Below are 22,668 nucleotides of genomic sequence, written 5' to 3'. Positions count from 1 at the left end.
GCTGGGCCACCAGCGCTTTTGATTAAATATTTAAGTTATTTAATTTAGACACATACCTATATATGTTTCCGTAAAAACCCGTTTTAAGAGTAAACTAGGGACGTTTTTCATTAACAACAGGTTTTAAGGTAATACAATATTATAAAACAAAAGGGAGGCATGTCTGATGTGTTCTACTAGCCACAAGTAGTTATTTCCTTACCCTGCTTTCCCTGTAGATTCCATCTTATTAGCTATAGTAGCGTCTTTGGACCAGATATCGAATTGCCACTTTCTCATGCCTATTAATCCACTTAGAATCCGTCCAGAGTGAACCCCGATTCTCATGTCGATGTTCAATGACCGCTTCTCTCTGAAATCAATTATTTGTTGACATATAGGATTTACAACAAATTATAAAAAAATAACGAGTCATTTGACATAAAAATATGATGATAATGAACTTGAATCTTTGTAGAGATATAATTTCCAAAGGAATAAGATAAGCTTACCTACTTTTGTTATTAGAAACATTAGTTGAATAACATAATGAGAAAAGAATTACACTGTAGGTAAGAAATAAATTTCAAAATGATAGCCTTCCATCGATAATTGTTAATGCGAATCAAAATGTAAAAAACCGGGCAAGTGCGAGTCGGACTCGCGCACGAAGGGTTCCGTACCATAATGCAAAAAAAAAAAAAACAAAAAAAAGCAAAAAAAAAAACGGTCACCCATCCAAATACTGACCACTCCCGACGTTGCTTAACTTTGGTCAAAAATCACGTTTGTTGTATGGGAGCCCCATTTAAATCTTTATTTTATTCTGTTTTTAGTATTTGTTGTTATAGCGGCAACAGAAATACATCATCTGTGAAAATTTCAACTGTCTAGCTATCACGGTTCGTGAGATACAGCCTGGTGACAGACGGACGGACGGACAGCGAAGTCTTAGTAATAGGGTCCCGTTTTACCCTTTGGGTACGGAACCCTAAAAAAGGAAAGTCACTTGCTTGAATATCATATATTATTATACGCGCTCAGAAAATATATTCAAAATCTAAATCAACCAAAATTCTGTCTCCGATTAGTACCTACTACATTCTCACATAAGTTACACTTCAAAATCTATTAGTAGTAAATATGTAGTAAAGAATCCCCTGTCAAAATAAAATCTATAGGTCATATAAGAACTAAGTTATTTAGTTCTAATTACTTACCTAACGTCCTTAATGATGTGAATCATATCGAGGCCTAAATCTACGCAGTTCTTGGCGTGTTGGGTAGTCGGCTTCGGGATGCCACTAACGCAGTAGTAGCAGTCGCCTAAGAACTTTATGCGAAGAACATCAAACTCCTGGAATTAGATTATGTACATCTTAATGACACAAAACCCTTACCCTCATTAATAACCTCATTAATTACCTAATAGGAAATAAGAGTAAATTAAGGTGCTGCATTGAAATACTTAAAAACCTGATAGTTTACAGGGTGGATTGTAAAAACCGGAGAGGTATGTAGAATCAATTAACTTAAGACTAGGTAAACCTAATCGTACTCTTAACTACGTACAAATATTTTATTGCAATTTACCCTACTGTCTAATACTTTCAGATGCCGATAATGTAAAAATTGTAAAATAACATATAAATGAACTTAATAATCGTAGAATAAGTTAGGGAACAATAAAATAATAATACTTTTTTTTTTCAAAATAGATTATTACATTATATTTATTGAACGTCAATCATGCGATAATATTTACATTGAAGGGAATGATGTAAAATATACCTAAACAACAACATTGTATTAAAAAGTGGCTTGATATTTAGATGCACCCATGCAGTATAAGTATGTTACCGATGTAGTGCATAATTGTTTTTCATCGTACTTTCTCGGAAACGTTCGTATTCGTCATGCTACTTCAGTCAACCTCGGAACTTTTTGTACCAAGACTGACAGAAATAGCAAGACACGTTCGTACTATACCCTGAAAATACGAGTACGATGTAAAATAATTATGCACTACAACTGAACGGTGTAAGCACTTAAAGTATTTGTCGTAAATAGCTATTAGGGTTCATGTATGTGTTTAATTAGTCTCTACGTTTAGGTTACTATTTTTACTTTTGTATATCATGTTTTACTTTGTGCTCGTATATTATGTCAAATGAATTGCGTGGAATGTTTTATATCTAGTTATAAGTCTCTAGAAATTCATGCTCCTTTCATACGTGCTTAATATTGTACCTATTTATAAGTCTAGGATTCGTGCTCCTTTCATACGTGCTTATAATTAACGAGATTGGCAAAAATATACATTACTGACTCTGCATGATACACCCACTAGTTGAAGAAGGTACCAAACGGCCTTGTGTTTTACTATATAAGGCAGAGCCGTTTCGTGGCTTATTCAGAGATATCAGAGACATCAAGAGAGCTTCACTCATACCAGCCTGAACACTCTCCAAGTGAATAAATCAAATATATGTGTTTTCATTTCACACAACACATATACCGGTAAATGGAGGTATAGCGGACTTCGAGACAGCACAGCGGCCAGCGCGCTCCAGCGGCGGATTTCCACGCTTCTCCCAACGAACCCCCACATCACGAAAAAGCTACAGTCTACACTCCACAGTTTGGTCCTTTTGAAGCCGGATGAAGATAGAAAAACGTACGCGCTGAGTTTCAAGCGACATAGCTTAACTCAGACATCAAGATAGAAAAACGTACGCGCTGAGTTTCAAGCGACATTGCTTAACTCAGACAGCAAGAAAGAAACAAGTACGCGCTGAGTTTTAAGCGAACGTTGCTTGACTCAGACGGCAAGAAAGAATAAAGGACGCGCTGAGCCTAGAAGTTCGCTTCGGTTTAGACCCAAACCCTATACCTTTTCCGTAACCCATTTACCGGCTTGCCGGACGGACCGTGCAGCGTCGTAGAATCATCTCCGCTCACGTGTCCTGGCAACTTTCGTTGCATGTGTCACATGGTTGATACCCACACGCTGCTTTCGAACGTTCTAGGCATTGCACTTTGCCATTGCGGGAGATTCAGTGCCACGAGGGATCCACGCTTAGGGCACTGACGTTGCGCACGGCAACGGTCAGTCATAGGCATAGGCAGGTCAAGTTAGGGACCCCCCGCGTGTGTTAAGTGAAGTGGTTCCAGCCAGAAAGATGTCCGAAAAGGAAGCAAGGAGCCTACGACCACGCACCAAGGGCCCACCTGCGCCCGCACCGAACATGGATACCCCTACCCCCTCGTCTGGTAAGACTACGTCCAACGAGACTAATACGTGGAGCAAGGGCACCAGTGGCAACCCGAATGCTACCGGTGGAACCGAGTCGGTACACTCGGAGATGTTAGACGGCACCGTAGTAAATCGTAGTAGGTCGAATACGCTAGTAAATAAAGACGCCGATGCGCCGCCGCCGCCGTCGCGGGCGCCGTCTAATCGCGAATTAAAGAATCGCAAATCGGTTAGGGAACGCGACAATGAATTGTCCGTGCTAATGGCCGAGCTCGAGGTTCATAAAGCCCGTCTAGTCGTTGCTAAGACCGAGTCCGACACTGCCAATTTACGGCTGCAGATTGCGCAATTGAAGGCGCAGTCTCGCGGCGGCAGTGGCGCGACCGTCAAAGCTTCTGAGACAGGGTCCGTCACTGCAAATTTGCGGCCGCAGGTTGCGTCACTGAAGGCGCAGTCTGTCGGCAGCAGTGACGCGACCGTCGAAGAACGTACTAGAAGTTGGGTAGAACGACAAGCTAGGTTACAGCACGAGGTCGCACAGGAAAACGTTAAATTCCCGCCGCCGAAAAAGACCGCGCAGCCGCCGCCGCGTGCCGCCGCCGACCGGGCTAGCAGACCGCCCCCGCGCGTTGTAGAGGTACCGCACGGTACCTACGCGCCAATGTACCATAAACCGCCGGAATTACCTGCATTCGGCGGAGATATCACCGAGTGGATATCATTTAGGGCAGAGTTCGAAGATACGTCGCCCATGTTTAGTGCCGTCAATAACGTCAGTCGGATTAGGCGCGCACTTAAGGGCGAAGCTCGGACGGCCGTAAAATCAATAATGTACACAGTTCAGGATCCGTACGAGATAATGGAAGCGCTGGAACGGCAGTTCGGCGACCCTGAGGAGATTGTTCTTACGGAAATTCATAATATTAAACGCATGCCGCGTTTATCCGAAGACAATTCGAATATAGCCTCATTCGCCGCGCATGTAGCGAATGCCGTCGCCACCATTAGATCCTTGCGTCAAGAGAAATACTTGCACGCGCCTGAGCTCGTGAATAAAATCGTGGATAAATTAAATCTGATAGTGCGCTATGAATGGGCCAAATACTGGCAGTCTAACGTAGAAACACCCGGGTTAGTAGCAATTTCCGAGTTTCTTAACGAAATTAGTACTGCGGCCAAGCGCATAAACCGATATAAGCCGTCCAACAAATCACGGAATGCAGTGAACGCGGTTTCCTCTGCGCGCGAACCCAGAAGATCGAGCCAAGCTCTCTCTAGGTCTCGCGACCCCGCGTTCTACCGTGATGCGTATGATAGATCGCGAAATGAACGAAACGCGGTTTCCTCTGTGCGCGAGCCCAGCAGGTCGAGCCGCGCTCTCGCTGGGCCCCGCGCCCCCGCGTCCATTCGCGACTATAGTTCGGATTCGGAGTCAGATTTCCGCGAGTCATACACACGTGATACGGGAAATAGATCGCGTACTAATAAATATCACCGTAAACTTTTTGGATGTAAATATGTCGCGTGTGGCATGAATCAGTGCGAAGCCGGACATAGTAGACTATTACACGGTTTAAGCGCGGCCGGGTCCGCGAACGGTAATAGTGCGCCGGCAGCACGCAAAGCAGTACTCAATGTTAAACTGCCGCAGACGTACCTCAAAATCATGCCAGTAGAGGTGTCGGGACCGTTAGGTACCGTCCAAACCCTCGCGCTACTCGATGAAGGCGCGGCAATGACGTTGATGTTACATGAAACTGCGGATAGAATCGCACCTCGTGTGCGCGGTGAAACATTAGAGATAGAAGGCATAGGCGGTGTAGTACGGGACCCAGATTCGTATGCGTTACGAGTCGCAATACGGGGTTTTTGTAGTCGACATATGGAAATGATGGAGACTTACACGGTTTGCGATATAGGTTTAGGAGCGCAGGGCGTGCCGCGAGACTTGGTAGATAAATGCGATCATTTATCTAAAATCGCGGACGAATTAAGTTACCCCCCCGCAGTACCTACTATCGTGATAGGCCAAGATAACTGGCATCTCATCATTAGTCGGCAAATTATAGACGGTCCGCCTAACCTCCCAGTCGCGAGTTTAACCAGGCTAGGATGGGTTTTGCATGGACCAGACCGTACGCGTCGCGCCGCGGTACAATTTGTTGGGCACGCAAGGCCTAATACCGCGGATGACGAAGCCTTACAATTGATGAAACGACATTTTGACATAGAGTCATTAGGCGTTTCGCAAAAATTACCTCGGGCCGACCCCGACCAACGTGCGCTAGATTTGTTAGAAGCCACCTGCGAAAAGATACCGGGGGAGCAACGGTATCGCTCGGGCTTACTTTGGCGGTCAGATGACGAGAAACTCCCCGATAACCGAGCGCAAGCATTGAAACGGCTGTACAGTCTAGAACGAAAGCTAGACCGCGATGCGACACTTAAAGCCGAATATGCAAAGCATATGAACAACTTGCTCGACAAAGGTTACGCGGAGAAAATGAACTCGCGACCGCCCCCCGAGGCATCCCGGACGTGGTACCTAGCCCACTTCCCAACTTTTCATCCGCAACGCGGGAAAATGCGATTAGTTTGGGACGCGGCCGCAACAGCTTATGGACGCTCGCTCAATAGCGCGCTGTTAGCTGGCCCCGACCTGTTAGAATCACTTTTCGGCGTGTTAGTGCGTTTCCGCGAGGGTAAAATCGCGGTAATAGCCGACGTCAAAGAGATGTTTTTACAGATCGAAATAATTGAGCAGGATCGTGATGCGTTACGTTTCGTTTGGAGGGGAGAGGACCGTACCTCCCAACCGCAAGAATATAGGATGAAGCGGCTTATATTTGGTTCGGCAGCGTCGCCGACAACCGCCCTATACGTCAAAAACGAAAACGCAAAATCGCATAGTAAAGAATTTCCGATCGCAGCGGAAAAAACAATAAAGAATACGTACATGGACGACATGTTGATCGCCCTCGACACGTCTGAAGAGGAAGCGAGACGCGTAGTAAACGAAGTTTACGAGCTGAATATGCGCGCGTCATTCGAGCTTCGCGGGTTCGCATCGAACCATCCTGCGGTAATTGCTGACGTAGTTAATAGCAATCAGGAAACGTCGCTGTTAGGCGCCAACGAGAGCGAACGTACCTTAGGTTTGAAATGGAATCACAAACGTGACACCTTAGGTTTCAACGTAAACTTTCGTAATACGCCCGAAGACGTACTTAACGGTCAGAAATTACCTACAAAACGACAGGTAACAAGTAGCGCGATGTCGATATTTGATCCGATCGGTTACGTAAGCCCCATATCCGTCTTAGGCAAGGCGTTAATGCAGGAAATATGGAGGACAGGAATCGATTGGGACTCGCCTATACCCGTCTCACTCGCACCCGTTTGGCGATCGTTCATTGACAACGTACAACAATTACGAGACTTAGAGATTCCGCGACACGTGCCCGCATTTAATAGGGAGGCATATATGCATGTTTTTTGCGACGCGAGCGAAAAAATATATGCCGCGGCCGTGTATTTAGTTAGCATCAACCCCGAGGGGACTAGAACCTCCGCGTTAGTGGCCGCCAAGGCCCGCGTTTCACCTCTCCGGGTAGTCAGCATTCCGAGGATGGAATTGCAGAGCTGCGTACTAGCTACTAGATTAGCGGAAACCATAGTCAAGGAGTCAGATTACGTAATAAAGGACAAGTATTTTTGGTCTGACTCTAAAACGGCGCTCACGTGGATACGTTCGGACCCACGTAGGTATAAAACGTTCGTAGCACATAGGTTAGCAGAAATCGAGAACACTACCACCCCCGCCAACTGGCGCTGGGTGCCTAGTGCAGCTAACGTGGCTGACGACGCGACTCGTGGAGTACCTGCGCAATTCGGAGTGAACCACCGATGGTTCATAGGGCCCGATTTTATACGTAAATCCAAAGAGCATTGGCCGACCGAAAAAGTGCCTACGCCCGTCGCCGATACGGGCGAGGAACGCGTTAATAAACTCGTATGCTCAGTAGGCGTCGCGGAGAATAGGTTTGAGTACCTGCCGGAGGTGTGTAGGTTCTCAAAGTTCGTGCGATTAGTTCGCGCCACCGCTAGTATTCTGGTTGCCGCCGAGGTTTTCAAAGCCGCATTGTTCGCTAAGAAAACAGATATAGAGATAAATAAGGGGCATTTAGATTTAGCAGAGATATTGCTAATCCGACGGAGTCAACATGCTGCATTTCCGGAGGAAATGAAGCTTCTGGAAACTGGGCGGCCACTCCTGAAGAAATCTCCGCTATACAAAATCGCTGTACAACTTGACAAAAACGGAATCATCGTACTAAATGCTAGAATCGATAAAAACACGCACATGCCTGTTTTACATGCGAAAGAAGATTTCGTCAAGTTATTAGTACAGCATTTTCATGCACTCTACAATCACGGCAACCACGCGACCGTCATCAACGAGTTGAAACAAAGGTACTACATTATCGGGCTGCGCGGTAGCATTCGCTATATAACGCATAAATGCCAATGGTGCAGAACCTATAGGGGAACGCCAATCAAAGTTCCCATAGGTGACTTGCCGCCAGAAAGGCTAAAAGTGAATCAGCCGCCATTTACCGCTGCAGCCGTAGACCTGTTTGGCCCCATGCACATAACGATAGGCCGCCGCCGCGAGAAAAGGTGGGGTGTATTATACACATGCCTCACAACTCGCGCTGTACATCTGGAGCTTGCCGCCTCACTTTCGGCATCCTCCATGATACTGTCGCTACGCCGAATGATAGCGCGACGCGGCACGCCTACGGTTCTCTATTCCGACAACGCCACCAACTTCCACGGCGCGGAAAGAGAACTGGCAGAGGCCAAAAACACGCTGCCCGACAGTCTCAAGCCCTTCTTGACCGAGCGAGCCATAAAATGGAAGAAAATTCCACCCGGCAACCCCTCCGCTGGCGGTGCCTGGGAACGGCTCGTGGGCAGCGTTAAAACCGCATTAAAAGTAATACTAAAAGAAAGAGCACCCCACGAAGAAGTTCTACATACTTTACTGCTAGAATCAGAGCACATAGTCAATTCCAGACCGTTGACACCAGTGAATCCAGATTTAGACATCGAAGCCCTGACGCCGAATCACTTTCTAATCGGTCGATCAAGTGCCATGTCGCCACTGGGTGTCTTCACAGACGCAATTATGTCGCTCTCTTCGTGGAAAACAGCGCAAACGCTAGCCGACCAATTTTGGAGGCGCTGGCAGCGGGAATACCGACCCAGCCTCCTCCCCAGGCCCGGTGCTCATCAAAACGTGAGAAAACTGCATGAAGGTGACGTAGTCATCATTGCGGATAGCTCCATGCCACGAGGAACGTGGCCCAGAGGCGTAATCGCCCAGCTATTTCCTGGCCCAGATGGTCATGTGAGAGTGGCCATTGTTCGCACACGCGCAGGTGACGTCCGCCGCCCAGTTTCTAGACTTATCCCCATTTACTCCGCGCATGAAGACGGTGTTGGCACACGTGGGGGAGACTGTCGTAAATAGCTATTAGGGTTCATGTATGTGTTTAATTAGTCTCTACGTTTAGGTTACTATTTTTACTTTTGTATATCATGTTTTACTTTGTGCTCGTATATTATGTCAAATGAATTGCGTGGAATGTTTTATATCTAGTTATAAGTCTCTAGAAATTCATGCTCCTTTCATACGTGCTTAATATTGTACCTATTTATAAGTCTAGGATTCGTGCTCCTTTCATACGTGCTTATAATTAACGAGATTGGCAAAAATATACATTACTGACTCTGCATGATACACCCACTAGTTGAAGAAGGTACCAAACGGCCTTGTGTTTTACTATATAAGGCAGAGCCGTTTCGTGGCTTATTCAGAGATATCAGAGACATCAAGAGAGCTTCACTCATACCAGCCTGAACACTCTCCAAGTGAATAAATCAAATATATGTGTTTTCATTTCACACAACACATATACCGGTAAATGGAGGTATAGCGGACTTCGAGACAGCACAGCGGCCAGCGCGCTCCAGCGGCGGATTTCCACGCTTCTCCCAACGAACCCCCACATCACGAAAAAGCTACAGTCTACACTCCACAGTATTATTGAAATCCGACGTTGAATTGGCAATTTCCAAAAACAATATCTTACCTCAGATGCTTCATCGAATCTGCCGAATAACTCATTCAGCAGTTCCACCATCCGCATTGGTGATAACGTGGTCGATATCATGGTGTAATTTACGACATCCGCATAAAGAATGCTCACGTTATCGTGCTCTTCCACGTACAATTGGCTGAAATTTTAAAACAATTAATGGTATAACTCTGCTTGGTGCGGGACAGGGGCCAAAGGTATGATCATGTACTTTTCTTCGTGCTGAGTGGTGATTATAAAATGCTTAAAAATATCTTAAGGCAGGATTTTCCAAACTATGGGTCGCGACCCACTGGTGAGCCGAATATTGAGTGGGCCCTGGAACTACTAGGGCATCTGAGCGTAACCAATAATATTTTATGCCCCCTTTTTAAGACAGCCAAGAGGTGGGTCGGAGCCCAGTCAACTTTGAAAACGGGGTCCCTTTGTTTCCCATAAAGTTTTAATCCATAATGTTCTGTTTGTCATATTATCGTTAGTCATAAAAATAAAACCGTTAACTTTTCAGGATTTTCATAAGGTTATACTATTCTATAGATAGGTTAGGTTACGTTTGTTTTATGGCAATCCTGAAAAGCTACGCGTTTCTGAGAAAAACCAATTATGACTAACGAAAATTCGGACAAACAATACATGACTTAAAACTATTCGGGAAACAATAGAGACCCTTTGAAAACCACTGCCTTAAAGATTTCCTTTGTCCGTATAAGTTTTTAAATAAGAATGTAACTTAGATTTGTTTTGTGCCATTAGAGGCATGTACTTGATAATTTCATTGAAATATTAAAAGGTTTTCAGAAGCGCGATAGAACAATTACATATGCATATTAATGTTGATGGCACTTGTTCTTCAGTCATCACGTATAGGACATGCAGTAGTGAGTCACTTTAAGATAATCCAGGGATTTGACTTATCGGTGACCAATGAATTATTAATTCAATCGTTAAAATCATCAAATTGTTTGAAACTAAAATAAATTGAACGGGATTACAAATAATATATATTATGTTTGGTTTACAATTTAATTGATCGTATAAGTACTGTAAAAAGATATAGTTGATGTAAGTACCAGAAAAATCATAACTATTCATAATGTAGATCCACAGAATCAATTTAATTTAGGGATAATCTAATATTGGACTTATCGACAATGGATTTACAATTTGCGATGGATTTGCGAATGATTTAGTTATCTTTCACCTCGGATTATATGAAGGACGTATGTAGAACTTAACTGAGCCAACTCCGGTATTGACTGATTAGTTTCTTGTAGGTTAAATTTTGGTAAGTATTGTTTTAATGACGAATTTGTATTTTTTTAATAATATTTATTTTTATATGATATTAAGTAAATAGTCGTTAGCTAGTAGTCTGACGGTGGCTGGACTGCTGCCTCATGCTACATTTTTAGGGTTCCGTACCCAAAGGGTAAAAATATGACCCTATTACTAAGACCCCGCTGTCTGTCCGTCCGTCCGTCTGTCTGTCACCAGGCTGTAACTCATGAACCGTGGTACCCTAGTAGCATTTTCGTTGGGGCCCACGGTGCCAACGGTAGGGAAAACGTTGGGATGAGGTTCGTTCCGTAGCCAACATTAAAATTTGTATTGGCCCACCATCGCATTTACCAACATTCGCTGTGGCACAGATGCCCAACAATGGGCCTTTGTGTATTTTGGTACCGTTGGCTAAACAACGATAATATTCGTTGGCCCAATGGTGACAAATACCCCATTTACCAACATTGGCTGTGGCACGGATGCCCAACAATGGGCCTTTGTGTATTTTGGTAACGTTGGCTAATCAACGATATCATCCGATGGCCCAATGATGACAAATATCGAATTTACCAACATTGGCTGTGGCACTGATGCCCAACAACGGGCCTTTGTGTATTTTGGTAACGTTGGCTAAACAACGATAATATTCGTTGGCCCAATGGTGACAAATACTGCATTTACCAACATTGGCTGTGGCACGGATGCCCAACAATGGGCCTTTGTGTATTTTGGTAACGTTGGCTAATCAACGATATCATCCGATGGCCCAATGATGACAAATATCGAATTTACCAACATTGGCTGTGGCACTGATGCCCAACAACGGGCCTTTGTGTATTTTGGTACCGTTGGCTAAACAACGATAATATTCGTTGGCCCAATGGTGACAAATACCCCATTTACCAACATTGGCTGTGGCACGGATGCCCAACAATGGGCCTTTGTGTATTTTGGTAACGTTGGCTAATCAACGATATCATCCGATGGCCCAATGATGACAAATATCGAATTTACCAACATTGGCTGTGGCACTGATGCCCAACAACGGGCCTTTGTGTATTTTGGTAACGTTGGCTAAACAACGATAATATTAGTTGGCCCAATGATGACATATATCGCATTTACCAACATTGGCAGTGGCAGTGATGCCCAACAATGGGCCTTTGTGTATTTTGCTACCGTTCGCTAAACAACGATAACATTCGTTGGCCCAATGGTGACAAATACCGCATTTACCAACATTGGCTGTGGCACGGATGCCCAACAATGGGCCTTTGTGTATATTGGTAACGTTGGCTAATCAACGATATCATCCGATGGCCCAATGATGACAAATATCGCATTTACCAACATTGGCTGTGGCACTGATGCCCAACAATGGGCCTTTGTTTACTTTGGTAACGTTGGCTAATCAACGATATCATCCGATGGCCCAATGACGACAAATGTCGCATTTACCAACATTGGCTGTGGAACTTTGCTTGTGGCGTCACTAGATGGCGTTACTGTCTCCAAACATCGAAGTTATAGTTATTTTCTCGATTATTCCGGATATAATCATAATATTTTTTAAAAGTAACTTATAAATGTAATAGCTATAACTATAAAATTTATACATTAATTTTAAAAATTGCATTTTACCAACATTTTCTCAATTTAAATCTCAAAAAACATAAATCTCGCTTACGAAGTTTTGAAGTGCGGTTAGTATATATACAAATTAGAGTGTATAGTAAGTGTACTTGCTTCGGCAGTACATATACTAAAATTGGAACGATACAGAGAAGATTAACAACAACTGCTGCCTAGGACCTTCATGTGCGTATACAACCAATGCCTACCGTAGTGTAATTGTAATATTTATCACCAAAGGCCCAACGTCGTATTACACAACCACTTACCTAACGTAGGGTAACTGTAGGACTCGTAAACAAATGCCCATTACATAATTAGACTGTAGGCCCTCTATAAATTACACAACTATTTACCTATGGTAGTATTGTAAGAATCCTACACAAGGCCCAACGTTAAAGTTACAATGTTGGCCCTTTGTGGGACAAGCTGTGTTGGGCCTCCAACCTGGTGCACGACTACCTACCGACCTACCTGACTTGCCGTTGGGTAATTGTTGAATTTGCAAACAGAAGCACAACGAAAAAATTGCCCTTTTTTATTTTTTTGCAGTTGGCCCTACAGCAAGCCATACGGCCAAATGTAACAATTAACCAACCATCAAACAAATGTGTATAGGCCCAACCACGGCCCAACCAAAACCACAACCGTTGAATAATTGTATGATTTATTTAAATAGGCCCAACGAAAAAATTACTCTAATGGCCCTCTGTTGGGAATCTTCAGGAGGGCCTTTGTCGAGGGCCCTCCAGCAAATCGTACGGCCAAATGTAACAATTAACCAACCATCAAACAAATGTGTATAGGCCCAACCACGGCCCAACCAAAACCACCACCGTTGAATAATTGTATGATTTATTTAAATAGGCCCAACGAAACAATTACTCTTATGGCCCTCTGTTGGGAATCTTTGGGAGGGCCTTTGTCGAGGGCCCTCCAGCAAATCGTACGGCCAAATATAACGGTTGCCCAACTAATACGTAAACAAAGGCCCAACCAAATCCCTACAAGAAAATGCTATTAGGGTAGCTAGACAGTTGAAATTGTCACAGTTTATTATTTCTGTTGCCGCTATAACAACAAATACTAAAAACAAAATAAAATATTTTTTATGTGGGGCTCCCATACAACAAACGTAATTTTTTTTGCCGGTTTTTTGCGTAATGGTACGGAACCCTTCGTACGCGATTCTGACTCTCACTGGTTGTTTATTTTTACTACGTTTGCATTTATTTGGGTGTCCTATGTTTCTTTGAAAGTTTATTTGTGATTATGATTGTTAAATTTCATGTTTATTTTTTTATTTTTTCATGTTGAGCTGATGTTACCTACTACATTACTAATGTACTTCATAAAAAAATCTTACTTGAATGATCTCATAGTGTAGCTTAGAGTATGGGACTCTATACCAAGAAACATGGTGCGTATATCTTGGCGAACTCTCGATACTATGTGCTCCGGAATGATGCTCAACATGAGACGCTCCTGAAAATATTTGAAAGCAAATTGTTATTAAAGTATTGGAAACTAACGCATAACGTCACGAAATCTAACCCTTATAGTCACAATCGTCTAACTACTATGACAAACTTATCTACTATATAGTTGCCTACTTCAACATACGTATTCAGAAACATTATTCCAAAATATACAACTTCGGAATGCGTATTCAAAAACATTATTCCAAAATAGGTATATAAGATATAATTTAAATGTAAGTCCATAGTGCTTGATCTCATCATGTATTTGCTCCCTTTTCACTACTTCTACTAGCCTCCATAGGCAGTAGGTACCTACCTAGGTAATTAGGTATATTTATGCATTCCATTGCTGGGTAAACATCTCATATTATTGTATAGTTGAAATTTTTTAAGCTGACCGTTTAGGGCTTAGAGCTCACAGTTCAAAACTGTCAGCTTAAAAAAATTCAACTATACAAGAGGCTTTAAGATATAAAGTTTCGCACTAGCTCAATGCAGATAAGAGACCTCACAATTAATATAAGATTTTCCATGCCCATGTCTACTAGTTACTAGACTAATTTCGCACTTACTTCCTGATCTTTGACGAATTTCAACCGTAGCGTACTCTCAACGCAAGCCCGACGATCCAGGAACGACCGCCTCGTCACTATCTCGTTCATAAGCCTGAAGTATACGCCCATCAGGTTCACGCCGATAAGGTACAGTGTATCTGAAGCCACCTAAGACGAGGGGAATCCCATTATTAATAGGCTATCTAATATCTATTATGTATTGACTATCGAAGTGTAATTTAATCAATTGATATCAATTGTATTAAACAAATGAATCAACAAATAGAGTGGAAAGTTTCTACTAGACCCACCGAAAGCTGACTGGTGAAGGTGTGGTGTTTAATTTCTTTTTTAGAGTGAAATATGACCAGAACATACATATTTCATCATGGATAATTGTTTCATTTCGTCCGGAAAGGCTTTGTGTATTGATTGTGTTAGTTAACTAAGACGTTTTGTTTATGTTTCGTTTTGACAAAAACTTATTGTTTGCTTTCTTACTTCTACTCAAATGTTTGTTCGAGTTACACAGATTTCTTTGCATAATACTATATTCTCGCGCAAGGTGTAGATGTCAATAAAGAGATAGGTAGTTAATCTGGGATCGTTTACAGTTTACACTGCTGGCACACTTACTAAGAGAAATGACTTGTCGGCGTAAACTAAAACTCGCTTATCAATACTCGATGATGGTCTCCGGTCTGGCTGGGATATCTGGGCCTTACCCTGATGTCCTTATTGCGGTTCTGTTTAGGACCTAAACTGAATTGCTAAGGGATGGAGTTAGGCGACTTATATAGCTCCGTCCTTTAGCAATTCAGTTTAGGTCCTAAATAGAATCGCAATAAGGACATCATGGTAAGGCCCCTGGCTTTAATGTGGTGGATAGTACTGAATACTATGCAAATTCAAAATATTACTAAGAGGTACCATGCCTATGAAGTCAATGGTCGATACAGATTCCAGTGGATTATATAAGTAAAATAATAATATTATGTTTCATTGGTTGATGTTATCGATTCATGATTGATCGTGGTTTATAAAAAGACTTTGTATTTAAAATTTTATCGGATTAATAAACAAATTAAGTAAATCTGTGATTGTTTTATATGGTAAGTGTTAACCAAAATATTTGTGACAAAGATCAACAGTCACACTCAATGTTATAAACATAAACTTGTTTACAAGATGTCCCAAGCATGCTGCTATTTTAATAAAGTCTCCACGAATGTGCATCTAGAAAAGATTTTCTGTAAAGTTATCGTCATGTCTCTGAACCACGTGTTTCTCATGTGGATGACAAAATACTACAAAAAGAATGATCGACCTGGTCATTCTAATGTATAAATCTAAAAATAGTGTAGGTACATAAAAAGCTAGCTTGAGGTGCGTCATTATTAAAAAAAAAACAATAACAGGATTACTATTTATGTAGGTAATATCTTCTAAGGTTAATTATAAGTCATGGGTGCTGAGAATAGGTGTACCTATTACGTGTATACACATAAACTAAGTTACTTTTATAGTGTAGGTAGGTACCTAATAAAATAATGACTTGTAATGATAATAAACTTACCACTACCTGTATCCGTGGATCCTCAATATAAGTGATAAAGGCGAAGATAAATATGTATATCACGCTGACTAGAACGCCGAGGAGGATGGCAAGGAAGTTGTTCCTCATGGGCAGAAAGATATATATCGAGAGGAGTGCCATCGTGGAGTAGGCAGGTCGAAGCGACATTCCTTCATAGTGGCTAAATATTGGTACTGCAATGTCTGTGAAATTAAAACAACGGCACTGTAACAATGAAGTTCCGCATCACTATTAACCTTTTCGACGCCGTGTCAAACACAAAAGCTGTCACTCGGACGCCACGTCACCCAATTGTTAAAACTGAAATGGAACTTTATGCATATGCACGTAGGTCTATGTTGCTCTGTGGTCTGTGACCGATTAATCGGTCTTTGGTGTTGAACCTGCAGTGCGGATATATCGGTCATTGGCGTCCAAAAGGTTAAAATTAGTCAAATTTTATGTGACTCAAGAGGATTAGTTAATTAATGTTACGGAAACCTATTTTAATATTTCATTGCAGGGGTCCTACATTTCTTTTACATTTCCACTCATGTGTTGTTAACCATAAGTGTCTACTAAGCAAGTAAATATACAGTAAAATACATTACGGTATTTTGCACAAAAATGAAACAACAAGGCGAGATAAACAGTTTTACCTTAAGCGCGGAAAGAAAAACAAAAGAGTTTTTGTATTTCTGCAGAATATATGAGACCTAGAGGGAGGGTGCGTCTCTATGATTAATGGTTTAGCGTTATTGGAAACGCCACAAATAAGCACCATCTTTAGTTTTTCTCACAACTGCCGCATCCGGAGATAAAATGAATTTTCAGACGAGCTCTTCTCTCACATTCAAGCGATATGAAAGTAATTTCCACATATCATATTATGCTTATCTCGAAGCACTCGGTATTATCGGTGAATAAAACTACGTCATGGTGACTGATTCACGATTGATTTTTGCTTTCATCTGTATCAAGTCTTAAAATGTCTTGCAATGACCACAATTAATCACATTCCTTACCGGTGAACACGAGGTCAAGTGTGATGACAAACGTTACAAAAATGGGTATCCAGAACCACCTTTGCTTCAACGGGTTGTAGAAGCATTTGCACAAAAACAGCATTGGCACCGCAATCCGTAATATGTACATTGCAAACGATAAATACGTTGATTTCCATAACACCTGCTAAACAAACGAACAAAACTTTATTAATTATATCATTAACTTGTATTGTTTCATAGGAAGCACTATCGTCAAAACAACAGGAGCTTATTTTGTTAAATACATTATATGGTGATGATAATGTCATATAACGCATAGAGCCTGTGCGGAAAGTGAAGAGTCGTGAAATGTAGGGGAGCCCATACATTCTACAACTCTTCTCTTTCCGCACGGACCCTACGAGTATGTCTCTACTTAACACATTTTAAGTACATCTAAAGTACAAAGAGTCAAATGAAATCTGGCCAAATTTGGAATATTTTTGAATTTGCTTTTATTTAGGTAATATTTGTAGTTTTGTTACAAATTATAATTTAATGACAATATCTATATTATTGTGAAAGTTTTTAACGCAACAGCATAACTGTTATCAATGTTATCATAATGTGAAGATATTAAAATACTATAAGAATTATCTCGAATAACACTGTACCGCTTTTAATAGCCACTTTAGATTTTCTCTAGTATAGTCGCCATCAGATATATCGGAGCCGCCAAGGCGCTCACAAATATCTGAACACGCCTCTATTGTTAAGGCGTTAGAGCGTGTGTTCAGATATTGTGACTACCTTGGCCGCTGCGATATATCTGATGACTGTACATGCGTCAGAATGTTCCTTCGGCCTATTTTAAACAACCGCATCAAGTGTTCACTTACCTCTGAATACGTACTAATAATTACTAAACCAATGTGAGTCGTTGAAAAAAACACTAACAACGATATATAAATATAGATGAGCGATTCCCTTAATTTGTCGTCATATCTTCTATATAGGCCTTCTAAGTCTTTTTGGTCAAATTGGTCCTGAAACAAGGAAAACAATATGTATATTCCTAGAGTGTCATTCGATTATGTTAACACAAATCATTAGAAATGCGGGTACTTTGAAAGAACAATAGAGTCAATATTGGTACCGCCTTTGCAAGTCCCTAATAATATATAACCACATAATACGGATGTTACTCGTACGAGATCTGCAATGTGAAGCTTTTAGAAATAGTATTGTATATCTACCTATACGTATAGGTACACAAATTGCATTGCATTGTAGCTTCATGAATAAATAATCGGTAACTAAGTGAGTCATACATCTTTTTAAGTTGTTAAGTATCTGCTCTAAAATTATCGATATCAAATCAGATTTTACTGCTTTATCAAATTGAAATCGATAATAATGATTTATTACCCTCACGTCCTGTTGCGCCTATAAACATAAGAGTGGCTTTTAGCATGAGGCAGAATAGTTCACAACCATATTGCCCAAGTCTCTTTCTTACGTTTCCATTAGTAATAAGCAAAGCAATGTTTTGCACAGTTTCTGATATTTTTTCCTCTGTGTCATTCTTTTAAAAGTACAGAGAAAGAACGCCTTTTAAACATGAATGACACTTACAAAAACAATAGCACTTCATCTTTGTCAGTACTCATAATCGTCGTCCGATAAGAAACATAAGAAGGCACTTCCTGCTTATGAACTTTCCAATTTCAATAGTGTTGTATATAGTAATATTAATTAAGACGATAACATATTACTTCTATCTAGTGTTATTATTATGTATAGGTATCTGCTCGTACACCCGAAGGGTAGAAAAGGGCTAAAGAGAGAAGAGAGAGAGAGAGAGAGATCTGCTCGTGACAGAAAATAGTTATTTGTACAACAAGAGATCAATGTTTGATATTTCTTCGAGTGCTTATTTTGAGTCCCGTGCAAGCGAAAGATTCTATAATAGATTCACGAGCATAGCGAGTGAATCTAATTTAGAATCTTGAGCGTAGTAAGGGATTCAAAAGCGCACGAGATGTAAATAACTTTGATCTCGTGTAGTACACAAAATTTTTCACCCTAAGCAGTGAGAACATACCTAGAGGGACAGAGATAATAGAACCCAAGTATATCGAACTTGTATTAGACCCCGCATGTTGAAATGACATTTGACTATAAAGGTCACTTGAATGTCATTTTGTCTCACTCAGTGAGCAAAATCGCATTTTGCTCACTGAGTGAGACAAAATGACTCAGTGAGCAAAATCGCATTTTGCTCACTGTTTTTAAGAAGCAAAGTACGCTTGTTCGAGCTGCTGAGGTGAAAATAATCTTCGCATAACGTTTATACTGCTACCAAAGGGTCAACTGCTCATATTATTCAATATACCTATTCCTTTCTGGGATATTTTTAAACAATTTCTTATAGGCCCGATTATTACCGTATAAATAATCCTACGCTAGAGTATTGAGTGTATTTTAATCACTTCTCATACGTTATTTTTCACTGAATTAAGCTTCAAGGAACCTGTAAAGAAAGATCCCTTCTAAGAAAGCTTAATTTTAGCTTTTAATCAATAAATTCACCAAAAACAATCATCATCATTATCATCATCATCATATCAGCCAGAGGACGTTCACTGCTGGACATAGGCCTCCCCCAAAGAGTGCCACAATGACCGGTCGTGCGCCACCCGCATCCAGCGGACTCCCGCGACCTTTACCAGGTCGTCAGTCCAGTTTACTAATGTGTTGCAGAAAGTTTTTTTGACATATTTTTGTATTGCATAATGTTACTTGGCAGAAATGTCGTTTGGCAGAATTACCTTTCGCATATATCATTTAGCATACAATAATTTCGCAGAGTTTTAAAATGCAGAACCATGTTCATAATAGTCTTTTAAACGAATATTGTTTTCGCAGATAAATGTACCTATTCCATAATATTAAGGTGGCATAAAGTTATCAAGTTGAGTCTTCGTCTACGAGGAATGGTGTTAAAGATTTAATAAAACTACCCTTTGTCCTTCCACGGGTCTCAAACTATCTGCACACCAAATTCCATCTACTCGTAAATCACTTTAGCGGTTTAAGCGTGAAGAGGGAACATACAGACGGATAGAGTTATGATGGATTTGCTGTTTTTTAGTTTTTAAAGTGTGTTTATACGGCAAAATAATCAGTAAGCTATAAAGTCCGTCGGGTAAAAAGATTACGAAATAGATTTCATAATCTAATGATAGGTACCTATCTTAATGTTATTCTCTAACCTAATCTATTTTTCTGGCATGTGTTCGTTTTTGTTGAGGTCGCAGTTCTAACCTAACCTACTTTGCTCGCAGCTGTTCGTTTTTGTATGAGGTCGTAGTTCTAAGCTAACCTAACCTACTTTTCTGGTAGCTGTTCGTTTTTGTAGAGGGTCGCAGTTCTAACCTAACCTAACCTACTTTTCCGGCACCCGTTCGTTTTTATAGGAGGCCGCAGTTCCAACCTAATATTATTATAACTTTCTTTTCTGGCACAGCTTCAATTTTGTTGGGGTCGCGGTTCTTACTTAACCCACTTTTCTGCTAATAGCAGAAAATATCACTATGCCATAATAAGAGTATGCTGCAGGATGATTATCGCAAATAAAATTATGCTAAACTAAAGTCGGCGAAAGTTATCTTTTGCTAAATAATAAGCTGCAATAGTTATTTGTACAACAAGAGATCAAAGTTTGATATTTCTTCGAGTGCTTATTTTGAGTCCCGTGCAAGCGAAAGGTTCTATAATAGATTAACGAGCGTAGCGAGTGAATCTAATTTAGAATCTTGAGCGTAGTAAGGGATTCAAAAGCGCACGAGATGTAAATAACTTTGATCTCGTGTAGTACACAAAATTTTTCACCCTAAGCAGTGAGAACATTCCTAGAGGGACAGAGATAATAGAACCCAAGTATATCGAACTTGTATTAGACCCCGCATGTTGAAATGACATTTGACTATAAAGGTCGCTTGAGTGAGACATACTCAGTGAGCAAAATGCGATTTTGCACACTGGGTGAGACAAAATGAGTCAGTGAGCAAAATCGCATTTTGCTCACGTTTCAGCTGAGTTTGCACCAGCTGTGGTCACGGAAAGACTGACGTCCCAACAATTGTCAACGGAGATATTAATAAAACACCACTAAACTACCCGAAATTAGTTTATAAAAATGTTCGGGGTAGACAAAGAAGTGTTATATGCCAAGTAATAGTTCTGCAAAATTATCATTCGACTAAAAGTGTTTCTGCGATACATGTTATGCGAAGTGTATTTCTGACAAACAATATTATGCCAGATTAGGGGAACCCCGTCAGTCCACCTTGTGGGGGGTCTACCCACGTTGCGCCTTCCGGTACGTGGTCGTCACTCGAGAACCTTTCCGCCCCAACGGCCATCGGTTCTACGGGCAATGTTCACAAAACAATCAATCAACTGGGTAATTCAAAATTCAACTTACCCTCAAGTACTTCCAGTTCCACTGCTTGCCGCCAACCTGCTCGGCCTCTTGTACCCTGAACTCGTGCAGCGAGGACAGCACGCTCGTCGCTCGTCCATTGTTCATGGAATATCTGGCTAGCAGCTCGAGCGCCCCCACCTGTAGCACCACGGAGCCTGTGGTCCGCGACATGGAACTTTCACCCTGGGTAAAAGTTGATTGTGACCATGTTCAAAAAACTACAATATTGAAAATGACCATGCATTGCATGAATGAACAGGTTTTGAAATTTATTTTTTTATATGGAATTATTTATTCGGGGAGATCTTGGTTTATTAGTGAGCGCTGGTGGCCTAGCGGTAAGAGCGTGCGACTTTCAATCCGGAGGTCGCGGGTTCAAACCCCGGCTCGTACCAATGAGTTTTTCGGAACTTATGTACGAAATATCATTTGATATCCAGTTGCTTTTCGGTAAAGGAAAACATCGTGAGGAAACCGGACTAATCCCAATAAGGCCTAGTTTTCCCTCTGGGTTGGAAGGTCAGATGGCAGTCGCTTTCGTAAAAACTAGTGCCTACGTCAAATCATGGGATTAGTTGTCAAGCGGACCCCAGGTTCCCATGAGCCGTGGCAAAATGCCGGGATAACGCAAGGAAGAAGAAGAAGAAGATCTTGGTTTATTAGTAACTGAAAGGAAACTTCCTACAAAACCGAAGTTTGACAGCGGTTCAGGGTCGAATCATGCTGTCCCTTTTCAATATATGGCACTATCCCTTTCGGCTATTTAGGGTTGTCAAAATTGAAGCCATTATCTTATCTGTGGTAGTGCACGTAAAGGGATGTCAAGTTGTGTCAACCTTAATAATTGCTCGGAGCAATGCTGAGCCGAACGGAGCCGAGTTTGGCCGAAGTCAGGAGTTTCGCACCCGTGCTATCGAGTAATGAGTTCCGATTACCTACACAAAAAAAACCGGCCAAGTACAAGTACCTACACGAGCACCATGGGTTCCGTAATCAAACGAATTTTTATTCAAAATTTGTTTTTTCCTTTAGATCGTCTCATATTTCCATAAAGATTTTCCTGTAACTTTTTTTTTTAATTTTAAGCCTAGTAATGTTTTGGCACTCTTCTAAAGTCCCTAAATATTGAGATTGATTTTTTATACCCGCACGTCACATAATAACATAATATAGTGCTTGGCGTCGCAATAATATGATATAGTGGCAAGTCAGCGGTATTAATATTCGTTTTTATTTTTTTTATATAATAAACACGAAAATAAGAAACTAG

General features: G+C 41.3%; 1 protein-coding gene across 4 annotated transcripts in view; it reads right to left on the bottom strand.

Annotated features, from left to right (window-relative positions):
* Window positions 1-22,668, bottom strand: part of LOC134790021 (adenylyl cyclase X E-like) — a 33,325-nt gene that overhangs the window by 6,430 nt on the left and 4,227 nt on the right. For 3 of the 4 annotated variants that reach the window (XM_063760765.1, XM_063760767.1, XM_063760763.1), the window contains exons 2-10: window positions 21,399-21,581; window positions 17,809-17,955; window positions 16,949-17,114; window positions 15,924-16,126; window positions 14,366-14,515; window positions 13,679-13,797; window positions 9,394-9,538; window positions 1,200-1,336; window positions 203-352 (exon numbers count right to left, since the gene is read on the bottom strand). In XM_063760765.1, coding sequence (XP_063616835.1) covers window positions 203-352; window positions 1,200-1,336; window positions 9,394-9,538; window positions 13,679-13,797; window positions 14,366-14,515; window positions 15,924-16,126; window positions 16,949-17,114; window positions 17,809-17,955; window positions 21,399-21,569 — 1,388 coding nt within the window. In that variant the 5' untranslated portion in view covers window positions 21,570-21,581. The remainder of the gene's footprint in view (window positions 1-202; window positions 353-1,199; window positions 1,337-9,393; window positions 9,539-13,678; window positions 13,798-14,365; window positions 14,516-15,923; window positions 16,127-16,948; window positions 17,115-17,808; window positions 17,956-21,398; window positions 21,582-22,668) is intronic. The other variant, XM_063760764.1, reaches the window with a different exon arrangement.

The sequence above is a fragment of the Cydia splendana genome, chromosome 4 (assembly GCF_910591565.1).
Source record: "Cydia splendana chromosome 4, ilCydSple1.2, whole genome shotgun sequence".
In the NCBI taxonomy this organism is placed as follows: domain Eukaryota; kingdom Metazoa; phylum Arthropoda; class Insecta; order Lepidoptera; family Tortricidae; genus Cydia; species Cydia splendana.
Note: the sequence above shows the minus strand (reverse complement) of the source record. Positions and strands in the feature narration are given on the sequence as shown.